The sequence below is a fragment of the Xenopus laevis genome, chromosome 6L, assembly GCF_017654675.1.
Source record: "Xenopus laevis strain J_2021 chromosome 6L, Xenopus_laevis_v10.1, whole genome shotgun sequence".
NCBI lineage: Eukaryota > Metazoa > Chordata > Amphibia > Anura > Pipidae > Xenopus > Xenopus laevis.
The window spans coordinates 162,248,746-162,271,509 of NC_054381.1; the positions used below are offsets into that span (position 1 = coordinate 162,248,746).

The window sequence follows — 22,764 nt, forward strand, 5'->3', positions numbered from 1 at the left end:
AACACTGGCTCCAACTGATTTCCAACTCTATCCATTGTACTTAAACTTTCTGTACCTTAACTTGCTGGACTTTAAAGAGATACTGACATCAGAAAATAACCTTTTCGATTATCTATCATAATCTTGTCTTTTTTTATAATTTTGCCATAAAAGTATTTTCCTGATGCTTTTACATTAAATTTCTTACCCCCATTTTCCTGTATGAGGGGGCTGCCATATTGCAGCAGGAGTCCGTTGGCATTAGAAACTCTAACTGACAGACTGAGATGTGACAGTCAGGTTGGCAAAACAGTCAGGTTTACGAACTTCAACCAACAATTACTTACAAAAGCAGAACTATCAGCGAAAAACGATCAACATGACCTATAGGTAACTTTTAATGTACATTTATATTTTGAAAATAATTTTTTAGTGTCGGTATCACTTTAAGTTGTTAAATCTGCCATATGTCTCCTGCCATGCTACCCCTAAAGAAGGGATGCACTGAGTCCACTATTTTGGATTCGGCCAAACCCCCAAATCCTTCACGAAAGATTTGGCTGAATACCGAACCGAACCCAAATTCTAATTTGCATATGCAAATTCGGTTCAGCCGGGCAGAAGGATTCAGCCAAATCCCAAACTGAATCCTTGATTCCGTGCATTCCTACCCTAAAATGAATGTCCTGATATACAGCAGGGGGGTCACATGGGTGAGGGTGGGCAGTTGATTAATTAAGACAAGTTAAAAGAAACAAGAATCTCCTAGTCAGAACATCAGTAATTAAACATTTAATAGGACTGAGCCAGATGCATACCTCCCAACATTTTGGAAATAAAAAGAGGGACAAAAAAAATTTACCGCCCGAAGTGTGGCAATTTTTTTAACCACGCCCATTTTGTGGTCACACTCCCTAATTACCATGTTCATTTTACAAGATTTGGCAGGTTATGAAAGTTTGAACATATTTCTGTGTTTTTTCCAGTTATTACAGTTTTGCAAATGAAGGTGAATTGCCCTTTAAGCTGTGAGTCTAACTTCTCCCAAGAGACCTGTTATCTTATATTGTTACAATTACTTATTTGATTATTTTGAAATTGTTACAAAAGTATCTTATCTACTGCTGCTGGCTGTTCTGGGCTCTCTGCCAAAAGCCAATTAAGTTAGAAACATTGTTTTTTTTTCTGGCTGTTCAGTGCAGAGAAAAACATGACTTTCCAGTACAAACAAGGGACTGCAGTTGAGCTGTCAAAAGAGGGACTGTCCCTCTAAAAACAGGTCAGGAAGAGATCACCTGACCAGAAATACTGCAGCTCTAACTGTAACAGGAAGAGATCACCTGACCTGCTGGACTCACCTGAAGAGACTCTAAAGTATCCAAAGAGGATTTGTGAGTATCCTGTTTAAAGGGACAGTACCCTAAAGATAAACAGGCTGTGTATTAAAGGACATTAAAGGACTTTACCTTTTTTTCTTAGTTAGCTAGACAGATAGCGCTAGCAAGTTAGTTAGTGAGGCCCTATTGCCACCGGTTAGGAGTGCTGTATGTATTAGGTGTCCAATTATTTTATATAAACTGTTATTTAGTTTAACCAATAGTGTGTGTTATTCTGTATTCCTAGTGGGGCCACCCGTAGGTGCATTCCCGGATCCCACTAGGTGGAGGCACTGCGCTAGTAAGTACCAGGTACCCAGTCCCTCCCAATACCACTACGGAGTGGCTCAGGTTTGTCCCGTGTCATCAGGTAAGCGCCACACATGGAGTGTAACACAGACAAAGGGGTGTCGAAAGGGTTACACATGCATTTGCATATTTACTTGAATTACTTAGACAGGGCTTTAAATATTTTGAAATTTGCCTTAGGTGTGCACCCACAACCCCCCTTTTTTATATTTTAGCAAAGTTAGTGTTAGGGTAGCTTCATTATCATCAGGTACAAGGTACTGTCTTGTTCTTACAAAGCAAAATAAAAATACAAAGAAAGTGGAAAAGGTATAGGAAAAGAGAAAATGAGCAAAGAAAGTGGAAGCAGAATTAGAAAAGATGGAGAAGGGGAAGAAAAAAAAGGGAAATGGGGGGAACAGAACATAATTGGGGGAGTAATCAATAAGACGGGGGAGAGGACAGATAATGAAAAGGACTAAGGAAAAAAGAATACAACTGTGACAAAAAAAGGTAAGTGAAACACAAGAAGATAAGGCAAAAATTAAAGGAAGGAACAAACAACAAGATTATGAGAAGAAACCAAGAGAAAAAAATAGAATTTTATCAGGACACAATGTCGTACTGCTGCCTATTCCCTCATTCCGCACTGGGGTTGAAGAACATCTCTGGCAGGTTCTCTTAATCTTGACCAAGGTTGTGATATCAGTCATTTGGTCTGAACTGTCGTCTCTGCTTTGATGTTTTGTCAGTACACAAGAGATACATCTTGAAGATGTGTGAGGTTCTATGGGGTCTTGTGATGCTTCAGAACCCCGTTCCCCAGCAGCCCCACCATTGTGTTAAAGCACCCATGGGCCACCTCTCCATTGTGCCTACACTTTGTCCTGAAGAGCAAAGCTCAAAAGGGACAGTATTTCAGTAGACACAGGCTGGACTGGGAGTAACTGGCAGTGCACCGAGCTATTTATTTCTTTGGTGTGTCATTCTGTATGGCCATGTGACCAAAGTGAGGAAGAAACACCCCGTATGTAGGAGGGATATTTTCTTGGTGTACCAGTCTGAGTATCTGTATGACCTGAGGAAGGGGCACTGCTCTATACTTAGTACCAGTTTTCCAAGTCTCTTCCAACAACGAGAAAGTTTCCTGCATTTGACTGGCACCAGAGAATGGAGCAATACTCTAATACTGTAGTGATACTGTTGACATCAACCTCTGTAAAAGCTCATTACAATCACATGGAAATCTCTTCAGTAAAGAAACATTATTTACAAACTGATTTATTGAGAAATGATAGTAATGATAGTAAAGGTAGAGACATTAAGGAACAAACATGAGTGATTCCCAGGGGCCCATTTGCCCCAGACATTCAGTGTTGGGATCTGTGTGAGGAACAGGAACCAAGAGAAGTTGTTGTGCAGAACCAACCCCGAGATTGTTTCACCTCTTGTTTCTTGGAGAGAATATTGAGATACTTCACTTTACTTCTTTACTGCCTGTGTTTGGCGGGACACTGGATTTTGTAGCCAACCACGTAAGCCTGAACATAAACTCGGACCTGATTGATTCTGGAAAGGGATAAAGTCATTTTTAACTTGGATTTAAATTTCAGTTTCTTGATTAAAACCTGACTAATTAATACTAATTATGCACAGGCCCATTTTACAGTTTCTGAGGCCCTTCATTGAGCACACACAGGCTGATTGTTTCAAGCAATACAATGATACTTATATGATCATTATTATGTGTGAGGCCACCGAGGAGCACTTTGGTTGATCCAGCTCTAGTGCTGCGGTAACATAAATTCATTATCTTAAATAGAAAATTGAGCAACCCCGTGCAAACAATGATCCCAAACTATTACTTGCACAATCTTCAGTTTCATTATTTTGTCAAGGGGCTAAATCCATAATGGAGAACCTCCTCCTCCAGTGGATCTCTGCCTCTTTTAATACAACTCAAGACCTTATTTGCCCTTGATGCTGCTGACTGGCATTGCTTGCTACAGACAAGTTTATTATCTACAAGGACTCCAAGCTCAGAGTCCTTGTAGATAATAAACTTGTCTGTAGCAAGCAATGCCAGTCAGCAGCATCAAGGGCAAATAAGGTCTTGACTTGTATTAAATGGGGCAGAGATTCTCAGGAGTAGTGGGGTAAGTCTTCCACTGTATAGAGCACTGGTAAGGCCCCATCTAGAATATGCCCTACAGTTTTGGTCTCCATCACTCAAACAGGACATTATTGTATTAGAGAGGGGACAGAGAAGGGCAACTAAGCTGGTAAAGGGAAAATCTTAGCTATGAGGAAAGACTGGCCAAATTGGGGATGTTCACTCTGGAGAAGAGGCGCTTAAGGGGTGATATGATAACTATGTATAAATATATAAGGGGATCATATAATAATCTCTCTAATGATTTATTTACCAGTAGGTCTTTCCAGCTGACACAAGGTCACCCATTCCGATTAGAAGAAAAGAGGTTCCGCCTCAATATTGGGAAGGGGTTTGTTACAGTGAGAGCTGTGAAGATGTGGAATTGTCTCCCTGAATCAGGGGTACAGGCTGATACATTAGATAGGTACAAGGAAGGGTCGGATGCTTTATTCACCAGTAGCTCCTCCCAGCAGACAGGAGGGAACCAATGAAATTAGAGGAGGGAAAGGGGTGTTACAGGGAGAGCTGGGAAGTGAATCAGGGGTACAGGCTGATACATTAGATAGGTACAAGGAAGGGTCAGATGCTTTATTCACCAGTAGCTCCTCCCAGCAGACAGGAGAGAGCCAATGAAATTAGAGGAGGGAAAGGGGTGTTACAGGGAGAGCTGGGAAGTGAATCAGTGGTACGGGCTGATACATTAGATAGCTACAAGGAAGGGTCGGATGCTTTATTCACCAGTAGCTCCTCCCAGCAGACAGGAGGGAGCCAATGAGATTAGAGGAGGGAAAGGGGTGTTACAGAGAGAGCTGGGAAGTGAATCAGTGGTACAGGCTGATACATTAGATAGGTATAAGAAGGGGTTGGATGGTGTTTAGCAAGTGAGGGAATACAGGGATATGGGAGATAGCTCATAGTACAAGTTGATCCAGGGACTGGTCCCATTGCATCTTGGAGTCAGGAAGGAATCCCCCCCCCCCCGAGGCAAATTGAAGAGGCTTCAAATTGGGGGTTTTGCCTTCGTCTGGACCAACTGGCAGTTAGGCAGGTTAAAATAGAGTCAAAAGGTTAAACTTGATGGACGTGTGTCTTTTTTCAACCTATCTTACTATGTTACTATGTTAGTTCTTCAAACAGACAAACCTGTATTTGGTACAAAGCTGCACTCCTAGAGGACCACATCGCTCAACGTAGCTCTCTCTTACTCCTTGTCGGATGGCTCTCGCTGTGCTCAGTTTAGTTGTGACAATAGGGCAAGTTCTAGAAAAGGAAACGGTGTATTACAACTATCCCCTGTCTTTTGGCACCTCGGGAGAAGATATCAGAAGGAAGGAGATTTAGATGCATCTGGAAGTCTACACTGCACTTTGATCCCAATAACAAACAGATAAGAACCTTGTGTAGCCGTATTCCCTCATTGTGCCACCTCTTTTCACTTACTGTCACCCCCATGTCCATTCTCAGTACTCACAGCTTCTCACAGCGATGCCCTGTGGTCCCCTCCGCACACTGGCACTTATTGAATTGCTTGCAGGTGGCTCCATGTTTGCAAGGTGGGACGCAAGGCTCAATGACAGCTGGAAACCAATAGAGATGGGTGAGTTTGTGCATACAGAGTCTTGTACTGGCCAGGCCTTGCTAGGGATGATTGCAAGCATTGTGCCATCACAGGAAAGGGACAGAATGATTGCCAAGAACCCTTAACTCACAAACATTTATTGGGGCACTTGTTGAACATGAAACCTTAAGGACCTTGCAGAAGAATGATGACAGTGCAGTTATCTCGCAATGAAAGCTTTATTCTTCTAAAAATGCTCAGAACACTGGCCCATCCCATGTCAGTGGTGGGAAGGGGTCTCAGGCACCAACAAAGAAAGAGACTTTCTATTATAAGGGAATTAATTTGGGAGATTTCTAAATATTCTATGCAGGAATTTAATTGTGCAGCTACTCCAGCAGAGCCGCTTCTCTGGTACCATATTGATGCATGTACTTACAGAAACGAAGTTGGGCATATTCCAAGCTGGTATCAGAGATGTTCCGCAAGGTCAGGACTTTCTACCTCTAAATGCTGTGCCCCTAAACACTGACCCTTGAACAACTTTGATACTTTGGAACTAATCAGTGGGAGAAAAGAAGTTATTAAAACCTACTTAAAACCTCATTCTAGTTATTATAGACAAAAACAATACTTGGGAAACTCAAGCATAATCATATACAGCCCAATAAAATCTTTCCCAGTATTTGTCTCACCTGTTTCACACTGTGGCCCCAGGAAACCAGCGGGGCAGCGGCAAGAGTTGTACCCAACACACTTGCCCCCATTAAGACACTCCTTCTCACATCGGACCGGTTCTAAAAGAAGACACTGGGTCAAATATCTCATTGTGAATCTTTTTTCCCATCGTCGGGGGTTGATGTTCACTCACCAATTTGGCATCGGGCCCCAAACCAACCAACTGGGCACACGCACTTGTTCACGTCAATGCACTTTCCTCCATTTAAACAGGGGGGAGAGCACAGTGCTGGGGAGCAGGAATATCATCAAGTTTATTGCCTGATACAGTATAAAGATGGGGAAATAAACAGGTAGTTCCTTAAAGTCAATACTCACGTGTCAGACACTGCTCTCCACTGTATCCAAATGCACATTGGCAACTATCTGGGGCCACACAGCGCCCTCCATTGGCACAGGGCAACTCACACACCGCTAAGGAAGAAATACAACTTGAGAAAGGGGGATGGAGCTGCATGGATGGAGCAAGAAAATGGAGAAGAAAGGGGAATCTAAAGTCCAATAATCTAAGTTCATCAGATCCACCCATTGTCATAGACTCAAGAGCTTCATGTATTGGCCTTAAGGGATGTGGGTGGTCCCTGGCACCCAAAAAAAATCAACATTTAAGATGAAAATCTCTTTCTTAACTTATTCAATTTTACCTCATACTAAACTGTTTGGCATTAGCTGCTGGACTGACACAAAGATGAGAAGAGCTGGAGGAATGACTGAAAGCTGCTTAGTTGGGCATGATCTCTGTTGGAACTCTGGGTTGGAGGCAGATACATCTGCCCAACACATTTTGGAAAAAGGAGGTGCAACTCCAGGGAATTGAGGACCATTGCTATTTTATTGTCCAAATCCAATTAACTTTCGATAACTCTGGGGGCATCACTGCCCAATGATATAACTGCAGTAAAGCACAAATAAAGGGTTTATGTGAAGGAAGGGAACACTAAAGCTGAGACTTGCTCCACTATGATTGGAACAAACAAACATTATTATTATTCAATATGTATATGTGATATATCTTACACCCTGCAATTATTTCCCACAAATAGAAATGCATTTATCTGCTCACTTGGCATTTTAATGGATATCTTTCCTTTGCTGGGCTGTATCATCACACAATTATTTGTGATTTAATTGCTAGTTTCATTGGTTCCTCTGCCGTAACACATTTTATAGACTTGCTAGATGCGCCAGGCAAGAAGAGTACAAGATTGAAAGGTAGTTAAGCAGTTGAAGCTCCAATGAGGAGTCCTGGTGGTATCTCACCAGTTAGGGACCCAGTGGAAGAGACTAGGTGGGACATTCACTAAGATTCATAGTTGCGATGGCGTTCACTTCGCCAGGAGTAGTTTCTCCAACGCTCTGCAAATTCACTAAAATCCGAAGTTGCGCTCAGGGGTAGCGTAAGGTTGCAAAGTTGCGCTAGCATTGATTCGCTAAGCGAAGCGAAGTTACGCTAGTGATGGTTAATTTGCATATGGCGCCAAATTCAAATTTCAATGGAAGTATACGTAGCAACACTACAAATGCCTTGGAAACCTTCAAAAGATCAAATAAAATTGTTATTTTGCCCTACACATGTGCCCACTGTATAGTTAAGTTGCCATGAGTTAGGAAATGTAGGGGGGAAGGAGGGGAGCCCCAAAAAAAATTTCGATCTTTTTCAGCCTATCACCCATAATAAAGAAAAAACGCGTTTTTTTGGACTTAGAAATTTTTTTAACTTTTTTTGAAGGAATCCCTATCTACTCTATTGCACTTCGCCTGGTCTGAGGTGGCGAAGAAAGTCTGGCGTAAAAGGTAGCGTTCAGAATCATTTGCGCGTTAGTGAATTTGCGTAGTTACGTCCGTTGCGCAACTTCGCCAGGCGTAAGGGTGTGAAGTAACAATAGCGAAGTTAAGCCAGCGTTCGTTAGTGAATCGGCGAAGTAACGAAAATGCCCAATGCTGGCGAATTTACACTAGCGTTAGGCGCTTCGGCGCTTAGTGAATTTGCCCCTAGGGGAGATAGGAACCAGTGTATTGGAAGCAAGGATGACCCCTCTGTGAAAGTCTGTAAGAAGACATAGTGTCCTTGACAGGAAGGAAGGTGCAAGGAAGTAGGAAGAGGCAGGTTGGACCCAGTGGCTGGGTCCCAAATTAAAGGAGAACTAAACCCTATATATATATATATAAAATGGCTGGAAATGCAGTATTGTATTTACTTAACTCACTTCACCAGTCCAAAGGTTCAGCAACTCTATACTTAAAATTATATAAATTTTTTGTAACGGGTTTGGGTAGCATGTCTACCCTTATTCTGTGTTGAGCTTTAGTTCTCAGTTGAATGAAAATGTCTGGGGGGGACATAAGCGTAAAATAAACAAGGGCCACACACGGACCCTAAAACATCATTTTGATATTCCAGCTCCTTCTTCTAATAGCGCTGCAGAAGGTGATACAAATAATAACAAAATAATAGCAACAATAAATATTTGGTGATGGAGGCAACAATAACTGGAGCCAGGGCTATAGGTGAGTTTATAGGGACCTACCTGCACAATTCCCCAGGAATAAAAGGGGTGAGTTGCACTTTGTTAGGAACAGAGATGTGCCAATAGGTGAGCATAAATAGGGGCACAGCAGGGGCTTGTGTTACTCTTGCAGTAAATCTCCCAGCAGCCCCTGTTGGAAACATATTACCTGCCTGGCAGCCTGGTCCTGTCCATCCAGTTGGGCACTGGCACATGTTGTGTCTCATACAAGTTCCTCCATGGGCACAAGGTGGGGAGCACATGGCTGAAGGGGAGAGAGAAGAGTAAATGTAAGTGTCACTTAGAGGCAACATTGGATCATTGTGTGAATTCTGCACTCTCTCCATAGTGGCATCAATATTATCCTTCCCTCCCTTATCAGTCACTGCTTCATATACAACGTGTAATGGACACAGGGCCAACAACACAAATGATGGATTCCCCCCTTTATACTCCACATTGTATAAAATGGTCCAGCCCTCGGAAGAAATTGAATTCTCCCCCACAGGGGGTAAAGCTGAACTAACACTGCCAGAAGTAGGATCTACCTGAATTCATTGAAGGATCATAAGGGTCACCTACCTGAGCAACCAGGTCCAGGGTATCCAGCGGGACAGTCACAGGTATCTGGAGCCACACACACGCCATAGTTTTGACACGGGGGGGTACACAACGCTAAAGTAACAAAGAAACAAAATGGATAAAACTCTCACCTTGAATTATTGTTTGAACTACTTCTACCTTTCTGTTGTGTATTGTGTCACGTATTAATCCCTAAAGTTCTTACATTCAGCACTTACTAAAATGAAAAGAATGGGTGAATTTGGAGCAGTCCTGCTGAATTGTGCTTAGTACAGGGAATACCTATGTGCCATAGTTTTATGGGATCTCTCTGTACAGACTATGAGCAAACTTAGGGGACTGTTCCTGCTGAATTGTGCTTAGTACAGGGAATACCTATGCTGCCATAGTTTTATGGGATCTCTCTGTACAGACTATGAACAAACTTAGGGGCTGTTCCTGCTGAATTGTGCTTAGTACAGGGAATACCTATTCTGCTTATTTTTATGGTACAGTATCTTTAGTGTCTCTCTGTATTTTATACTGTATGTGAACACTTAGTGGGTGGTTCCTGCTGCTGTTGTGAATGGAGTAAACTACTGTTGGCCACTTTGACTGGGACCATCCCATTGGTGCTTAATATACAAGTCTGATTCTTTTGCAAATGGAGGATTCTACTCAGCCAATGGGAAATGAATAGCAGTGTATAAAGGGAATGAAGTCAGTGACTTCTGTATTAAAAAAACATAAATATTTATGTATTGGTCATTGTCTTTCAGTCTGCCCAGTAGCCAGAAGAGCTGACAACCCTCTGACTAGTGAGATGAGTGGACAGACAAGTCATTATTCTGTTGCATTTGTACAGGAGAAATGATCCGTGTATTCTACAAAGTGGTTTGCTTGGGGCAAATGTACACAATAAATATCATCAGACTTTAGATCCCATTTGTCACTATATGGGAAACTGTTGAGTCAGCGTGAAAATGATGGAGATTTGGCCAAGACTGAGTCTGTACAATGAGTCAGAAATAATTCTTTACTATAGGATTATAATTGTATCTTGGATGTAGATAATATCCATTTATTACATACAGTATTGTGCTGGGTATAATAAATTGATTTTAACTACATTTGATGTCACTGTAGTAACTCCAATATCCAACTGAAATACGTTATGAAAACATCTGCTCAGTATGAAAGTGGTGAGGAACCAATGAGACGGGAGTCATCGGGCTGGAGGGAAGACTCCATGTACTCAGCTTGTTGGGAAACGCCAACTCTATAAATCCATGGTGTTATTACTAACTGTACAGAAATCGCTACTCAGGGTTTACTCAGTCAAATAAAAGCTAAAGGCTGCCAAATACTGTTGCCCAGACCATACTCCTTACGCTGACACTTGGTGGGCTCATCGGAGCGCCGGGAGAAGCCTTTGGAGCAGCTGCAGTTGAATGTTCCAGGCAAATTCTCACATTCCTGTTCACACCCCCCACGCGTGAAATCGGCGCATTCATCTACATCTGAGAGGAGAGACCACGGAAGCATCAGTTCTGAATGTCTATGAAGATTCTCATTCATCCATAGTATCTAGTAGAAAAAGTCTAAAGCAGCTGGACTTTCTGAGTTTTCTTGAAAAACGTTTCACCCTCTTCCCAGTGGCTTCTTCAGAAGTGAAATGCTTTCAAGAAAACTCAGTTGCTCAGTGTAGGGACTTAAATATGGCCACGGGGCAAGGAGTATTTATAGGGTTCTTGTCTGGGTTTGAGGAAAGCAGATTTACATTGATTCCTTAAAATAATTTCCATTAAAGGAGAACTAAAGCCTAACTAAAGAAGTAGCTAGAAATGTACATGATGTTTTGTGCTTCTGTACCAGCCCAAGACAACCACAGCCCTTTAGCAGTAAAGATCTGTGTCTCCAAAGATGCCACAGTAGCTCCCCATCTTCTTTTCTGCTGATTCACTGATTCACATGCTCTGTGCTGCTGTCACTTACTGAGCTTAGGGAGCCACTCACAATATACAGTACACATAGAATAGAAATGTCACAATATAAGGCTGATCAGTAATTAATACACATAATTACTACATGGCAGCACAGAAACCAGTGCAATTAGCATCAGAATGGAATAATCAGCAAACCTGTAGCATCAGCTTATATTACAGCCAGGGAAGCTCATTTTCTGCTGGATAATTAGTGACGAGCCCTAAGCTTAGCTTCTCAACAGCCAATCAGAGCCCAATGAGCATGTGAGTGTCACAGACACTTTCCAAGATGGTGACCCCCTGTGACAAGTTTGAAGTCCTGGATCATTGCTGCTATTGACAAGCTCAGACTTTAGCCTCGTGCAATAAGTTCACTATAGAAAATAGGCCATTTTTAGCCACATTCATTTTTAGGGTTTAGTTCTCCTTTAAAGCTGTCTGCTCCCAATAGGTTTCCAGCTCTGTATGAAATCCAAGGGCACGTGAGTGGCTCAGATTCTATTACCCAGTTCTAGAAACGTATTGTTGTGAGGCTTTAATGAGATTCCATGGTCAATGCACCACAAATAAATGGGCTCCCACCATGTGCCATGTATCCCAGTGAGGCCACCTACCTTCACACGTCCTTCCATTAGTGCTGAGCACCCAACCAGCCCGACAACTGCATTCAAAGACGCCTTCCTGCTTCTGGCTACACACATGGTCACAACCGCCATTCCTCGTACTACACGATGTGATGTCTGATTGGTAGATATATAACAGTGATTGTGTGAACAATTGTGTGGACTAGGCCACACACTAGGTCAAAATATTTACCAGGTGCAAATTAGATCTCAGCTCTCCCCAAAAATACTCTGAAAGTTTATCATATTATTTTTGTACTATTGATACAATGGTTGTATGTAACATTGCCTTAGTATTGGGCTGAACAGGTTTGTTCCCGCACATTATTGGGCAAAACCCAGTGGACTGAAGATGATGAGGGCAGGGCCAGTAAACCCGGGATGTGCAAATGCTCTAAGTCCATATGTATGGAACCCATACTGTATGTACAGCTAATTCCCTGGGCTTCCTTACTGGGTGTTTGGTGTTAAAATGAATCTATAAAAATGGCAGCACGGCTTTCCCACTCACTAATGCAGGTCCTTGAGTCCTTGGCCAGCGCTTGGTGAGGGGGGCACAGGCACAGGAAACCTCCTTCCGTGTTGTTGCAGGTGTGAGAGCAGCCTCCATTCTCAATTTTACACTCATTAATATCTGCAAAGGACATGAAAGAAAAACTTATCAATTCATCCTTGGAAAGCTGGGGAAATCAACAATTTACAAACAGGGACCCCCTTTACCCAGTTGATAGAGGGTGTGGAAGAAACCATTAAAACATTTAGCCTTCATAGATCTTGCAGGACACAACTGAAAACTGGATTAGAGGCTTTATTTTACAGTCAAAATTAAACCTCTCCAATAAGTTTAATGATCCTGAATGGGACATGTCCTATCCTGCCCTATCCTGGTCCAGGCACTCTTTACCCTGGGCACTCAATAATGTAGGATGAGAGGAAATGAGTATCAATCACAGTGTGAAACCTTGGGATGAATCTCTGAATTGTGCAAAAACAGTAGGACAAGATGAAGACAGTAGAACAAGATGAAGACAGTAGGATAATAAGGAAACAGTAGGACAAGATGGAGGCAGAATGACAAGATGGAGGCAGAATGACAAGATGGAGACAGAAGGACAAGATGGAGACAGTAGGACAAGATGAAGACAGTAGGACAAGATGAAGACAGTAGGATAAGAAGGAAACAGTAGGACAAGATGGAGGCAGAATGACAAGATGGAGGCAGAATGACAAGATGGAGACAGTAGGACAAGATGGAGACAGTAGGACAAGACAGACATAGTATGGCAAGATAAAGACAGTAGGGCAAGATGGAGACAGAAGGACAATATGGAGACAGTAGAGCAAGATGGATACAGTAAGACAAGATGGAGACAGTAGGACAAGATGGAGACAGCAAGAAATGATGGAGACAGTAGGGCAAGATGGAGACAGTTTGGCAAGATGGAGAAAGTAGGACAAGATAGAAACAGTAGGACAAGATGGAGATAGTAGGGCAAGATAGAAACAGTAGGACAAGATGGAGACCAAGGCCCACCAGGGCTTCTGACACAGAGCAGCAATAGGTTTTACGGTAGGATCAGAAGTTCTACAGAAATGTTATTAATGTCACAGATACACCAGGCAGCTCTGCCATTAATGGCGGCCCATGCTTATTGATGTCCCACAGTGATGAATACAATACCGTTATTTGGCCAGTGGCACAGGGGGAGTTTTCATACTGACCTATAGAATAAATGAGCAGTAGGTGCTACAGAATCTGTTTGTTAAATGAGCCCCTGGCAGAGCGCTGGTGACCACCAGCCTTTTGTGTTAGGCAAGTGAATAAGTAGAGTGGGGCCACTAGAGATCTTTTCTGTTCAGCAATTGTGACTGTGAATTGCTTTAAGATAAAATAAGTTTTTGGTGCCAATCACCCCAACTTCTCATGCCCCTTTCTTACCAATACATTGTTTGAGGTCCACATGGAGCTGGTAACCTTTGCGGCATGAGCAGGCATAGGAGCCGTCCGTATTGTCACAGATTTGGGCACATTTCCCATTGGTTGTCTCACACTCATCAATATCTGTGTATGGACAAGGAGAAACATCATTCATTACTGACTGGCACCTTTACTGGTCAACAAAACCCAACGGGAGTGATTGAGGGCAAAGTGGCTCCTCCATTTCTATAGGAACAATTGTTCCTTGAGGTCACAGGAGAAAGGCCTCTAGGGACAGTGGTATATTAAAGAACAAAGGACATATTTTATAAGAGATATTCATCCTGTAGCCCCTCCAGCATGGATAATGGGAATCCAAAGACAGCTGAAGGGTTGCACGTTGGACATCTTTAATAAATGAGATAATCCACAATTATTTCCCTTTATCAAATATGGATCCAGACCTATCTCAGCAGGACCTTCATCTCCTGGAAGCTCTGACTGTGGCCCTAGGGGGGTTATAGCTGGTGCTAATGAGTAATACAGCTATGGAGCTATGTAGTAACAAGGGACCAGACAGTTCAGATCATGGTGGGAGGGGTATATGTACATATATGGCCATTTGCATGGATATTGAGCTGCTATGGGTACAAACTGTGCCCCACTCCTACATTTCTACATTTTCACTGGTACCTTCAGGGCATCTCACCAGTACAGTTCTTGGCATCATCCTGCAGTTGGTACCCAGGGTGGCACTGGCACTTATAACTGCCCGCCTGATTCACACACGAATGGGGACAATCTCCATTATTTAGGGAGCACTCGTCGATGTCTGAGAAACAGGGAGAAAATGCAGAAGGAAGCATGAACGGAGCGTGTGCACTATTTGTACATGTGTGTGTGTGTATACGTGTACATATATACCATACAGAGGGCAAGAAATATGGCAGCTCACACATAAGCAGAGATGAACCAGTCTGTGCATTAACTCTTCTGTTCCCTTGTTATAAGTACTGCAGCAGTAACACTTCTATAATAGTATAACCTTTATTCTTATACAGGTGCTGTGATCCTCAATATCCTATTTTACCTAATACTATAATTAGATAACAGGTTTCTCAATGCTGACAGCCAAATCCTTATGGGCCCCAGTATCAGCCCCCTTATAGAATTTTTGTTGAGCACCGGGCAGAGATAGTTTGTTTTCAGGGCTCTGCGGGAAGATTTGGTGACAATGTTTCCTTTGAAGACTCAGGTTTCTGGTTGATGGAGCTTGCACTCTAATAATAATAGAGACAATAATTTCCCAATAACTCACATTAGTGCACATTGTCCCACTGACGGTGCTGCCTCAGGGTTCAGGGTACCACCAACTCCTCATCACAGTGGAACAGACTGATACAATGTGATCCCATTTGCTCATTTGCCTCATTCTGCAACTGGACATGTCAGACCCCACACTCAGAGCCCCTTAGTGTTATATTGGCAGGATCCAATGCAAATATGTTCTACTCTATTGTTCTGCACACTCACATCTCATTTACCCTACAATCTGTACTGCGCTACCCTCTAAGTGCTGTCTGATAAGCTCAGTCTGTTCCTCTGCTTGTGCTCTCATAGCCATGGCCCAACCACTTGACATTAGAACAATCTGAGAGCAAGATACACCAGTTAGTTGGTAGAAAGACCAGTTACTAGTGGTGTTACTGGGAGACATAAAGACCATCATACTCCAGCCAAAATGAAAAATGAAGGTCCTTCTCATATGGGTCAGTTTAGAGATATTTGATGGTGCCAGTGACAGAACCAGATACTGAAGGGCCCAGGGCAGGACAATGGTTTTGGATCACTATTCTTTTAGGTTCCATAATGTTTTTTTATCTTAAAAAGAAGGAGGGCCCAGACTTTGTCACTACCCTCATAACCACCGCCCCCTTAAAGCATGTGGGGCAAACACCATCCTGCCCTTGAACCAGTTCTGTGGGGGGTGCTTAGTGTGGAGACATAGGGAGGGGAGTGGAGGCTGATGAGTTTTGGTAACAAGTTCAATCTCACCAAAGCAGTTGTGTCCATCCCCATTAAATCCCTGGTAACACTGGCAGAAGTAGGATCCAATGATATTTCCACAGTGGGCGTTGGCATCACAGCCGTGTCCTCCCGATGCGCACTCATTCTCATCTGTGGGGCCAATCAGAGGAATGCGGTACATTAGGCCTTAACATGACACAGATTTAAATGAACCATTGTACTTAACCCCCCCCCAACAGAATCTTGCCCATCCAGAGTCAACTAAAGCTCTACTTCAACCAGCCTTGTAAGGCTTGTGCATCTAATGTGTTAAGTACATCTAATGCGTTAATTACCTTCCATGAGTAATATCCATTCCTGCACCATGGGTGCTGGGGATATTGCACCCTAGGGAGATTCTGTCAATGATCATTTGCACCATTAGTTGTGATCAGGAGCACCTACCTTCACAGTAAGTTCCATTTCCTCGGAAGCCCGGCTGACACCCACAGCTATAGCTTCCCAGTGAGTTGTCACAGACCCCCAGGCCGGAGCAAAGAGACGGGTTCTCGGTACATTCATCGATATCTATAGGGAAGAGATGTGAATAGGGTCCGTATTAGTGCCAAACAAGGTCTAATAGGTTTCCCCAGGAGGGGGCTGTAGGTAGGACACCCCTAATTTATATATTTCTCCATTATAGCTTAGAAGGGGCCACAGCTTTTCTGCCAGAGCTTCTTCTTGCTGTTCTACAGCCCACAGCCATTGAGTGAGTCAGGGGAGCCAACTCAAACCCAGAGCCCCCCCCCCCTTTGTTGTGGGTTTCTTACAGTAAGCCAACAAGGCCAAAAGGTGTCCTGTACCTTTTATTACCTGTCTTGATTACCATTGTGAGGGAAAATGGGCCATAAGCGGGAGATATTAAAGGGAAAGGCACTGACAGTTTAAAGGAATTCCCATCCACCTCACCGGGAACCTTGGAATATCACCCTAAAAACTTTCACTCTAAAAGAGAAATCCCTTGTGTTTAGCGAGAGGGATGGAACTGGGGGATGCTGGGATGAACTTCCTACAAAAAATATGAGTAATGTTAGAGGTAAGCGAATGTGTCCCACAAGCACTCACCTACACAAGCCTGTCCGGTCTCCCGAAATCCCGTCAGGCAGCGGCAGCGATAACTCCCCTCTGTGTTGACGCACAAGTTTCCTAATTCACGGCGACATTTCTCCTCAAAGGAGCATTCATCAATATCTGCCAGGAACAAAGTGGAACCATGAGACCCTACATCCAGTCTGGGCAGAGGTCAGGCAGAAGGTCCTGTGTGACCCAATGTGGTTCTACTGACAGACCCCTCAGGGCCTTCACAGTCTAATATTGTAATCACATCCTCATTGCACGCCAGGGTGAGGAGCACATGTCTCTCTAATTTTGTCATACTCACCGACACAGCTCTTCCCATCCAGTCCAAATACAAAGCCGGGATCACAGGCGCAAGCAAATGAACCCAGGGTGTTTCTGCAGGAGGAGTGTGGGGGGCAAGCTTGTAGGCCGGTCACTTCAGCCAACTGGCACTCATCTACATCTGGTTAAGAAAGACAACAGAGATATGTTTCTTATTGTGAGGCAGTGGGTATGAAAGTCCTGTAGAAGTCCCAAGTTAGACCTGGTTAGTCTCTGTTTGGGGAATAGGAATACAATATTACCATAGAAGGTCTACAAGTTTATAAGGGAGTGAAAGACTTGGATTGCAGAACCGAACTTGTTTATAGAAGAAGGCACCTTCATTGAAGTTTAATAAATGTGTGTAATGTATGCAAGAACAATAAAGGGATCTCTTGAAAAAATCCCATTACTTCTGGAACAATGCATGGGACACAGTGTCATCCCTTGGGAGAAAAGGCAAATAGAAGGCACACATTTTTTAAATGAAGGTAATGGAAGAGCATTGTCTTTTGAGTTGGTGATAGTGAATTCTTAAAATAAAATTTAAGAACCTTCTCAGATGGGTTCTTGGCCACTATAAGTAATGAGCTATATACTATGAATCCATAGAAAGATTCAATGAGAAATTGGCATTTTGGGATGAGGAAGATCCTTGTGGCTCAAATGGCAAATGCCTCCATTGCTTTTTCTTGTTTTATGATGACCATGGACATAGACTGTAGGTAAAGACATGAACTCTGGGTCTGGTTCAGCTTGGTGGCAGATTATAACGAGGGTTTTTAGGGACCCAACACAGGAGGAACTCAGAGATTTCTATCTCCATACAATGGTTTCTACTTCCCTACTCTCCTGTGACCAGGTGTTTTATTGTGGCATGTGCATGTTTGTAGTTGTTGATAAATAAGTGGAATTAGTGGGGTGACCAAGGAACAATAGGTTGTATCTTGTATCTTGAGTCAGTATCCTGAGATACATCCAGCAACTAGGTCATTTGTAGGTTGATGTATGTTCTCTCTGTGTTCACTTCCTATTAAATATTGTGGCAAGTAATACTATTTTTTGTATTTAGCAGAACATATAGACATAGAGCTATTCCTTACCCTCACACCCATTTGGACCTCTAAGGAAGCCCCGAAGACAGCGGCACAGATAGGAACCCACAGTGTTGGTGCAGTTGGAGTATAATCCGCAGGGAGACTCAGGACCTGCACATTCATCGACATCTGGAACTAAACATTTGGTAAAGGTCATTACTAGCCCATACAGATTAAAGCCTGGCACCCATCATTATAGTACATTCATATGGATGAAGTAGGTGATGTGACTCCAATCAATTGCAAGGTAGAAGAACCAGCACAGTTGTAACTAACAGTGCGGATGCACTGGGTACCCACAGAGTGATTTAAGGGTGGTACGTTGTGTATATGTAATATCTGCATTCTATACAAGTAAGATATTTGATTAAACTGCACCCATTGCTGTTCTTTGGCAGTTAAGTGAACAAACTAGAGAACAGTGAAACACACAAATTAGGCCTCAGGCTACCCACAAATTGGGCCTTGCCAAATGGGAATCTGAACCCCCAGACAGAAAAAATCTTCTCTACTGAAGGTGGTACAACTCTATGGAAAAAAGTTATTCCATTACCCAATGTCATGATAGAGGAGGGTTAAAAATTCACTATGTTTGTACCAGGTCAGGAAACCCATAGCAACCCTTGAGATGTTTGCTTATAAATAGGCAACCAGTAAATTCTCCTTTCTGAGAAGCCAACTCAACACCATCTTCTCTTCTCTGTGAAACTAATATGGGGTGGAATTTCTTGTGTTGTAGTAGTATAGTTGCCCCCTGGATGCCTGACATATAGGAGCCACAAACTTTTCTGGGGGATATTAATAATAATAATAATAATAATAATAATAATAATAATAAATGGTGTACGGCACCTGTATCTCCTCTTGGTCTGCAGCCACCACTTCCTCGTCTCGTATGATGTCATTTAACACTGAATTTAGATGATTTTTTCATTATATAAAAACTATTTGTGGCCCGAAATTTAGTTAATCATTTTTCTCACCTGAATTGGGGGAGCTGCCAGAATCAACATTGTCACCCAAGGTCTGGAAAATAAAAGAGTCTTAATCACATACAAAGGGGTGTGCCATTATACACACATTATACACACACACAAGGAAACACACTCAACTCATCTCAAGCCCCTACTGAGATTGGTCGTAACTAATTCATGCAGTACTGTTAAGAGTTCTGGGAGTACTGTAAATATAAAAAGTATCAAACATGTAGAACCCACAGAAAGAGGGGTGGTACCGCTGTGCAGCCAACTAGTAGATAGCTGTGGAAACAGTTGGTATCATATAAAGGAACTAGCTCATCTAGAGCCAGATAGGTTCAGAATTGGGAAGAACGGCCATTCACTCTTGTAAATGTGCATGAAAGTCCACCTTGAAAGTCACTTAGAGTAAGATGTAAGCAGCAGGTCCATTGGCTCTCTTAGATACACAAGAAAGTCCACCTTGGGGGTCACTTATGGTGAGATTTGGGGAGGAAATGTATTTGTTACCCCAGATATTTTGAGAATAATGGCTAAATAACTGCTGTGGCTATCATTTCATATATCTGCATGCATAACATGAACTAAGGGGACCCTGGCCAAAGGTTGAACCTTCAAGGTGGCCTTGAACAATCACTGCCCCATGTATAAGCCTTTCCTTGTTCTTTAACTAAATTATTAACACAAAATACTGTACATTCTACTCAAACCAGAGGGAATGCCTGGTCATTACAATGGTCATTGGTGACATATGGGCACAGAAAAGCTTGGGGTTCTCCACTGGTGCCTCGCTAGAAAAGCATTTGCCAATGTAGTCAATAGGAAGCAGGATCAAGTGTGTTTTGACCCTGAAATGGCTGAAGAGCTGACACACACACATGCTGCTGCAATAAGCAACTCCAGGGCACTGGGGACCTTGCCCTGTGTCTGAGCTAAAACATGCCACGCACAAAACGCATTGAATGGTTTAGTTTTAGCGTCTCTCCCTCCTTGCCATGCACAGGGGCCTGGGGTGCTGTTGCTATAATAACAAATGGAGATATTGCTGAATAAATGAAATAGATAATGGGCCCATAGCCTGAAATCCTGGCACAGGACTCTGGCTGGAAATGAACTCAAGCCCCCAATGCTACAAATCATTTTGCCACTGAACTGCCCATGTGCCCCAAGCTGCATGGATCAATTATTTGGGTGCTGTTATAGTTGAGAGCCCTGAGAATGTATAATGAAAAAACAATAGCCCCATGCCGTTTAACTTTGCAAATAACAATTATAATTACAGGGACACACCCCTCCCTATTGTTGTTTTGTATATAGATGCATTCTGGGAGTTGTAGTTCATGGTAAGTGCAAGCTGTAGGCATCAGACTCACCTGAACTCCTAGAGGTTGTGTTGCTTTCAGTGAAGGATTACCCACAGTTCCATGGGGCAGGTGACCTGGGTCCTGCTGGGCTGCCCGTGAGTTTAGTTGGTTCCCGTGTGCAGTTGGAGTCAGTGACTGGGCCCCAGCATTAATTGGGAGTTGGATCCCAGGCTGCACAGCAGATTTCCCTGGTTCTGGTGGATCTGGGTCAGGTACAAAGGGTCCAGTGGTTCTGAGCTGAGTGTCCTGCCCATAACATGAGAGAAGGAAAAGCAGCACAAATAGAGTGTGAATGAGCCTCATGTTTAGACTTGATGTTCCCTGAGCACAGGGGTCTCCAGCAGTGACTGCCTCCTCCCCACCCTGAAACACAATAATGACAAGAATGTGAGATGAACTGCCCCAGGGAGGGGGGAATCCCTCAGACAAGTCCATCCATGTCCCAGTCAAATGGGAATCAAAGATTGGCAGACATGGGCAAGTCAATAGGAATTTTCATTTATTCACCCCCCCATGAATAAATGAGAAAAGGGGGTGGTTCAGGGTACTGAGCAGACAGTCTGGGTAACAAACTAGAAAGAGACGGTGCCCAAGAAGACAAGGGCTGGGTAACTGTAAGAGAGGGGGGTCATTGCATGTTATACAGGTCACAGGCTGGGCAAAAACAGGGGCAATTCAGAACAGAGAGAGTTAGAGACAGGGGCCCCAGGCTGGGGGAACATAAAGAGGGACCCCAGACTTGTAGAGACAAAGGGGTCCCAGGCTGAGAGAGACAGAAGGGCCACAGAATGGGAGAGACAGACTTTACTGTACTGGACAATATATGTACTGAGTCTAATGATCTTACCTACACACTGTGCAACTGAATGGGGAGATGAGTCCAACCCAGAAGTACAGGAACTACTGTAAATCCTGCAAATACAAGATCCAATCCAAATTCTGTCACGATTAATTTCAGATCCCAGAGCGCTCCATTTAAAATGAAAATCTTACAGACCCCAGTTAATCCCAAATTCCCACACAATCCTATGGAGACATTGGAGAAGGCTGCCAGTCTCATGGAATCTCACCATATCTCACAGATCCAGGTGCAGCTCACACACAGTGCAATTAACTGTATATCTCAGACATACAGATCCAATAATACAATCAGACCTCACAGAATCTAATACAGATTTAACAGAATCCAATCACAGACCTTCCCCCCCCCACATCTCACAGACCCTTCTCAGCACTTCCCATGCCCTAAAGCTGCAGTTTCCCCGGACTGGACCCCCCCCCCCTCCTCATCCCTCTGGGAAAGGAAACTGCAACTGTCAGTAATTACAAGGTATGGGGAGAGAATATTTACATTTTCTTAGGAGTCACAGTCATTGGCTAATTGTCTATATACAGTGAGTCCCACCCACTTCCCTTGTTCATTCTTTCTGTGCTCAACTTTTCCATTAATTTGTCTTTTACTTTCACAATTCAGTCATTGAACTTCTGTGTATATTCTGTCCCAGTGGCTGCACAGATCCTATCTGATCCCTATTATACCCCCTACTGTAAATGATAAGGATATTAGAAGTCACTGAGGGGTTGTTCTGTGACCATATAAAGGCACAAGGCTACAGGCTGAGTTATACAGGGAACTCTGAGTATCACTCATGTATTATAAGGGATAATGTACCCCCTACTGTAAATGATAAGGATATTAGAAGTCACTGAGGGGTTGTTCTGTGACCATATAAAGACACAAGGCTGCAGACTGAGTTATACAGGGAACTCTGAGTATCACTCATGTATTATAAGGGATAATGTACCCCCTACTGTAAATGATAAGGATATTAGAAGTCACTGAGGGGATGTTCTGTGACCATATAAAGGCACAAGGCTGCAGGCTGCGTTATACAGGGAACTCTGAGTATCACTCATGTATTATAAGGGATAATGTACCCCCTACTGTAAATGATAAGGATATTAGAAGTCACTGAGGGGTTGTTCTGTGACCATATAAAGGCACAAGGCTGCAGTGGTAAGGGGCAGTGATCAAATATTTTATCTCAAATTGGGGGTTGAACCGGGAAAGTTGGTAAATCCTTGATATAAAAGTAGAAAACTGCAGATTGAGTGTTTTTTTCAGGCCATGGAATCCACAGTCACCATTAATATCTTCATATTTTACAAATTAGAGAACAAAATTACTATT

The 22,764-nt window shown here is 43.1% G+C and overlaps 1 protein-coding gene across 2 annotated transcripts; it reads right to left on the bottom strand.

Annotated features, from left to right (window-relative positions):
* Nucleotides 1-2,908: 2,908 nt before the first annotated feature.
* LOC108719482 (multiple epidermal growth factor-like domains protein 6) lies at nt 2,909-21,803 on the bottom strand. 2 transcript variants are annotated; one of them, XM_018268337.2, is made up of 21 exons: nt 21,421-21,802; nt 20,583-20,936; nt 19,216-19,258; nt 18,239-18,367; nt 17,137-17,277; nt 16,821-16,946; nt 16,161-16,283; nt 15,744-15,866; nt 14,398-14,520; nt 13,710-13,832; nt 12,282-12,404; nt 11,762-11,887; nt 10,554-10,682; nt 9,184-9,276; nt 8,771-8,866; nt 6,413-6,508; nt 6,228-6,323; nt 6,052-6,153; nt 5,270-5,375; nt 4,942-5,058; nt 2,909-3,212 (listed from the first exon to the last, which is right to left on the bottom strand). In XM_018268337.2, the coding sequence occupies exons 2-21, from the start codon at nt 20,874-20,876 to the stop codon at nt 3,134-3,136; spliced, it is 2,388 nt and encodes a 795-aa protein (XP_018123826.1). In that variant the 5' UTR covers nt 20,877-20,936; nt 21,421-21,802; the 3' UTR covers nt 2,909-3,133. The 2 variants fall into 2 exon arrangements, with proteins under 2 accessions (XP_018123826.1, XP_018123827.1); XM_018268338.2 differs by lacking the exon at nt 6,228-6,323 and having other exon boundaries at nt 21,421-21,803.
* Between the last annotated feature and the right edge of the window lie 961 nt (nt 21,804-22,764).

Bases quoted from the DNA above. Each gene is read 5' to 3' on its own strand.
- LOC108719482 (XM_018268337.2), bottom strand. From the start codon at position 20,876: ATGAGGCTCATTCACACTCTATTTGTGCTGCTTTTCCTTCTCTCATGT. The intron at 14,521-15,743 runs GTGAGATTGAAC...CCTGTTTCTCAG, and splicing joins GGATGGACACAACTGCTTTG to ACATCGACGAGTGCTCCCTA. The intron at 5,376-6,051 runs GTGAGACAAATA...ATTGGTTTCCAG, and splicing joins GGGGCCACAGTGTGAAACAG to CTGTCATTGAGCCTTGCGTC.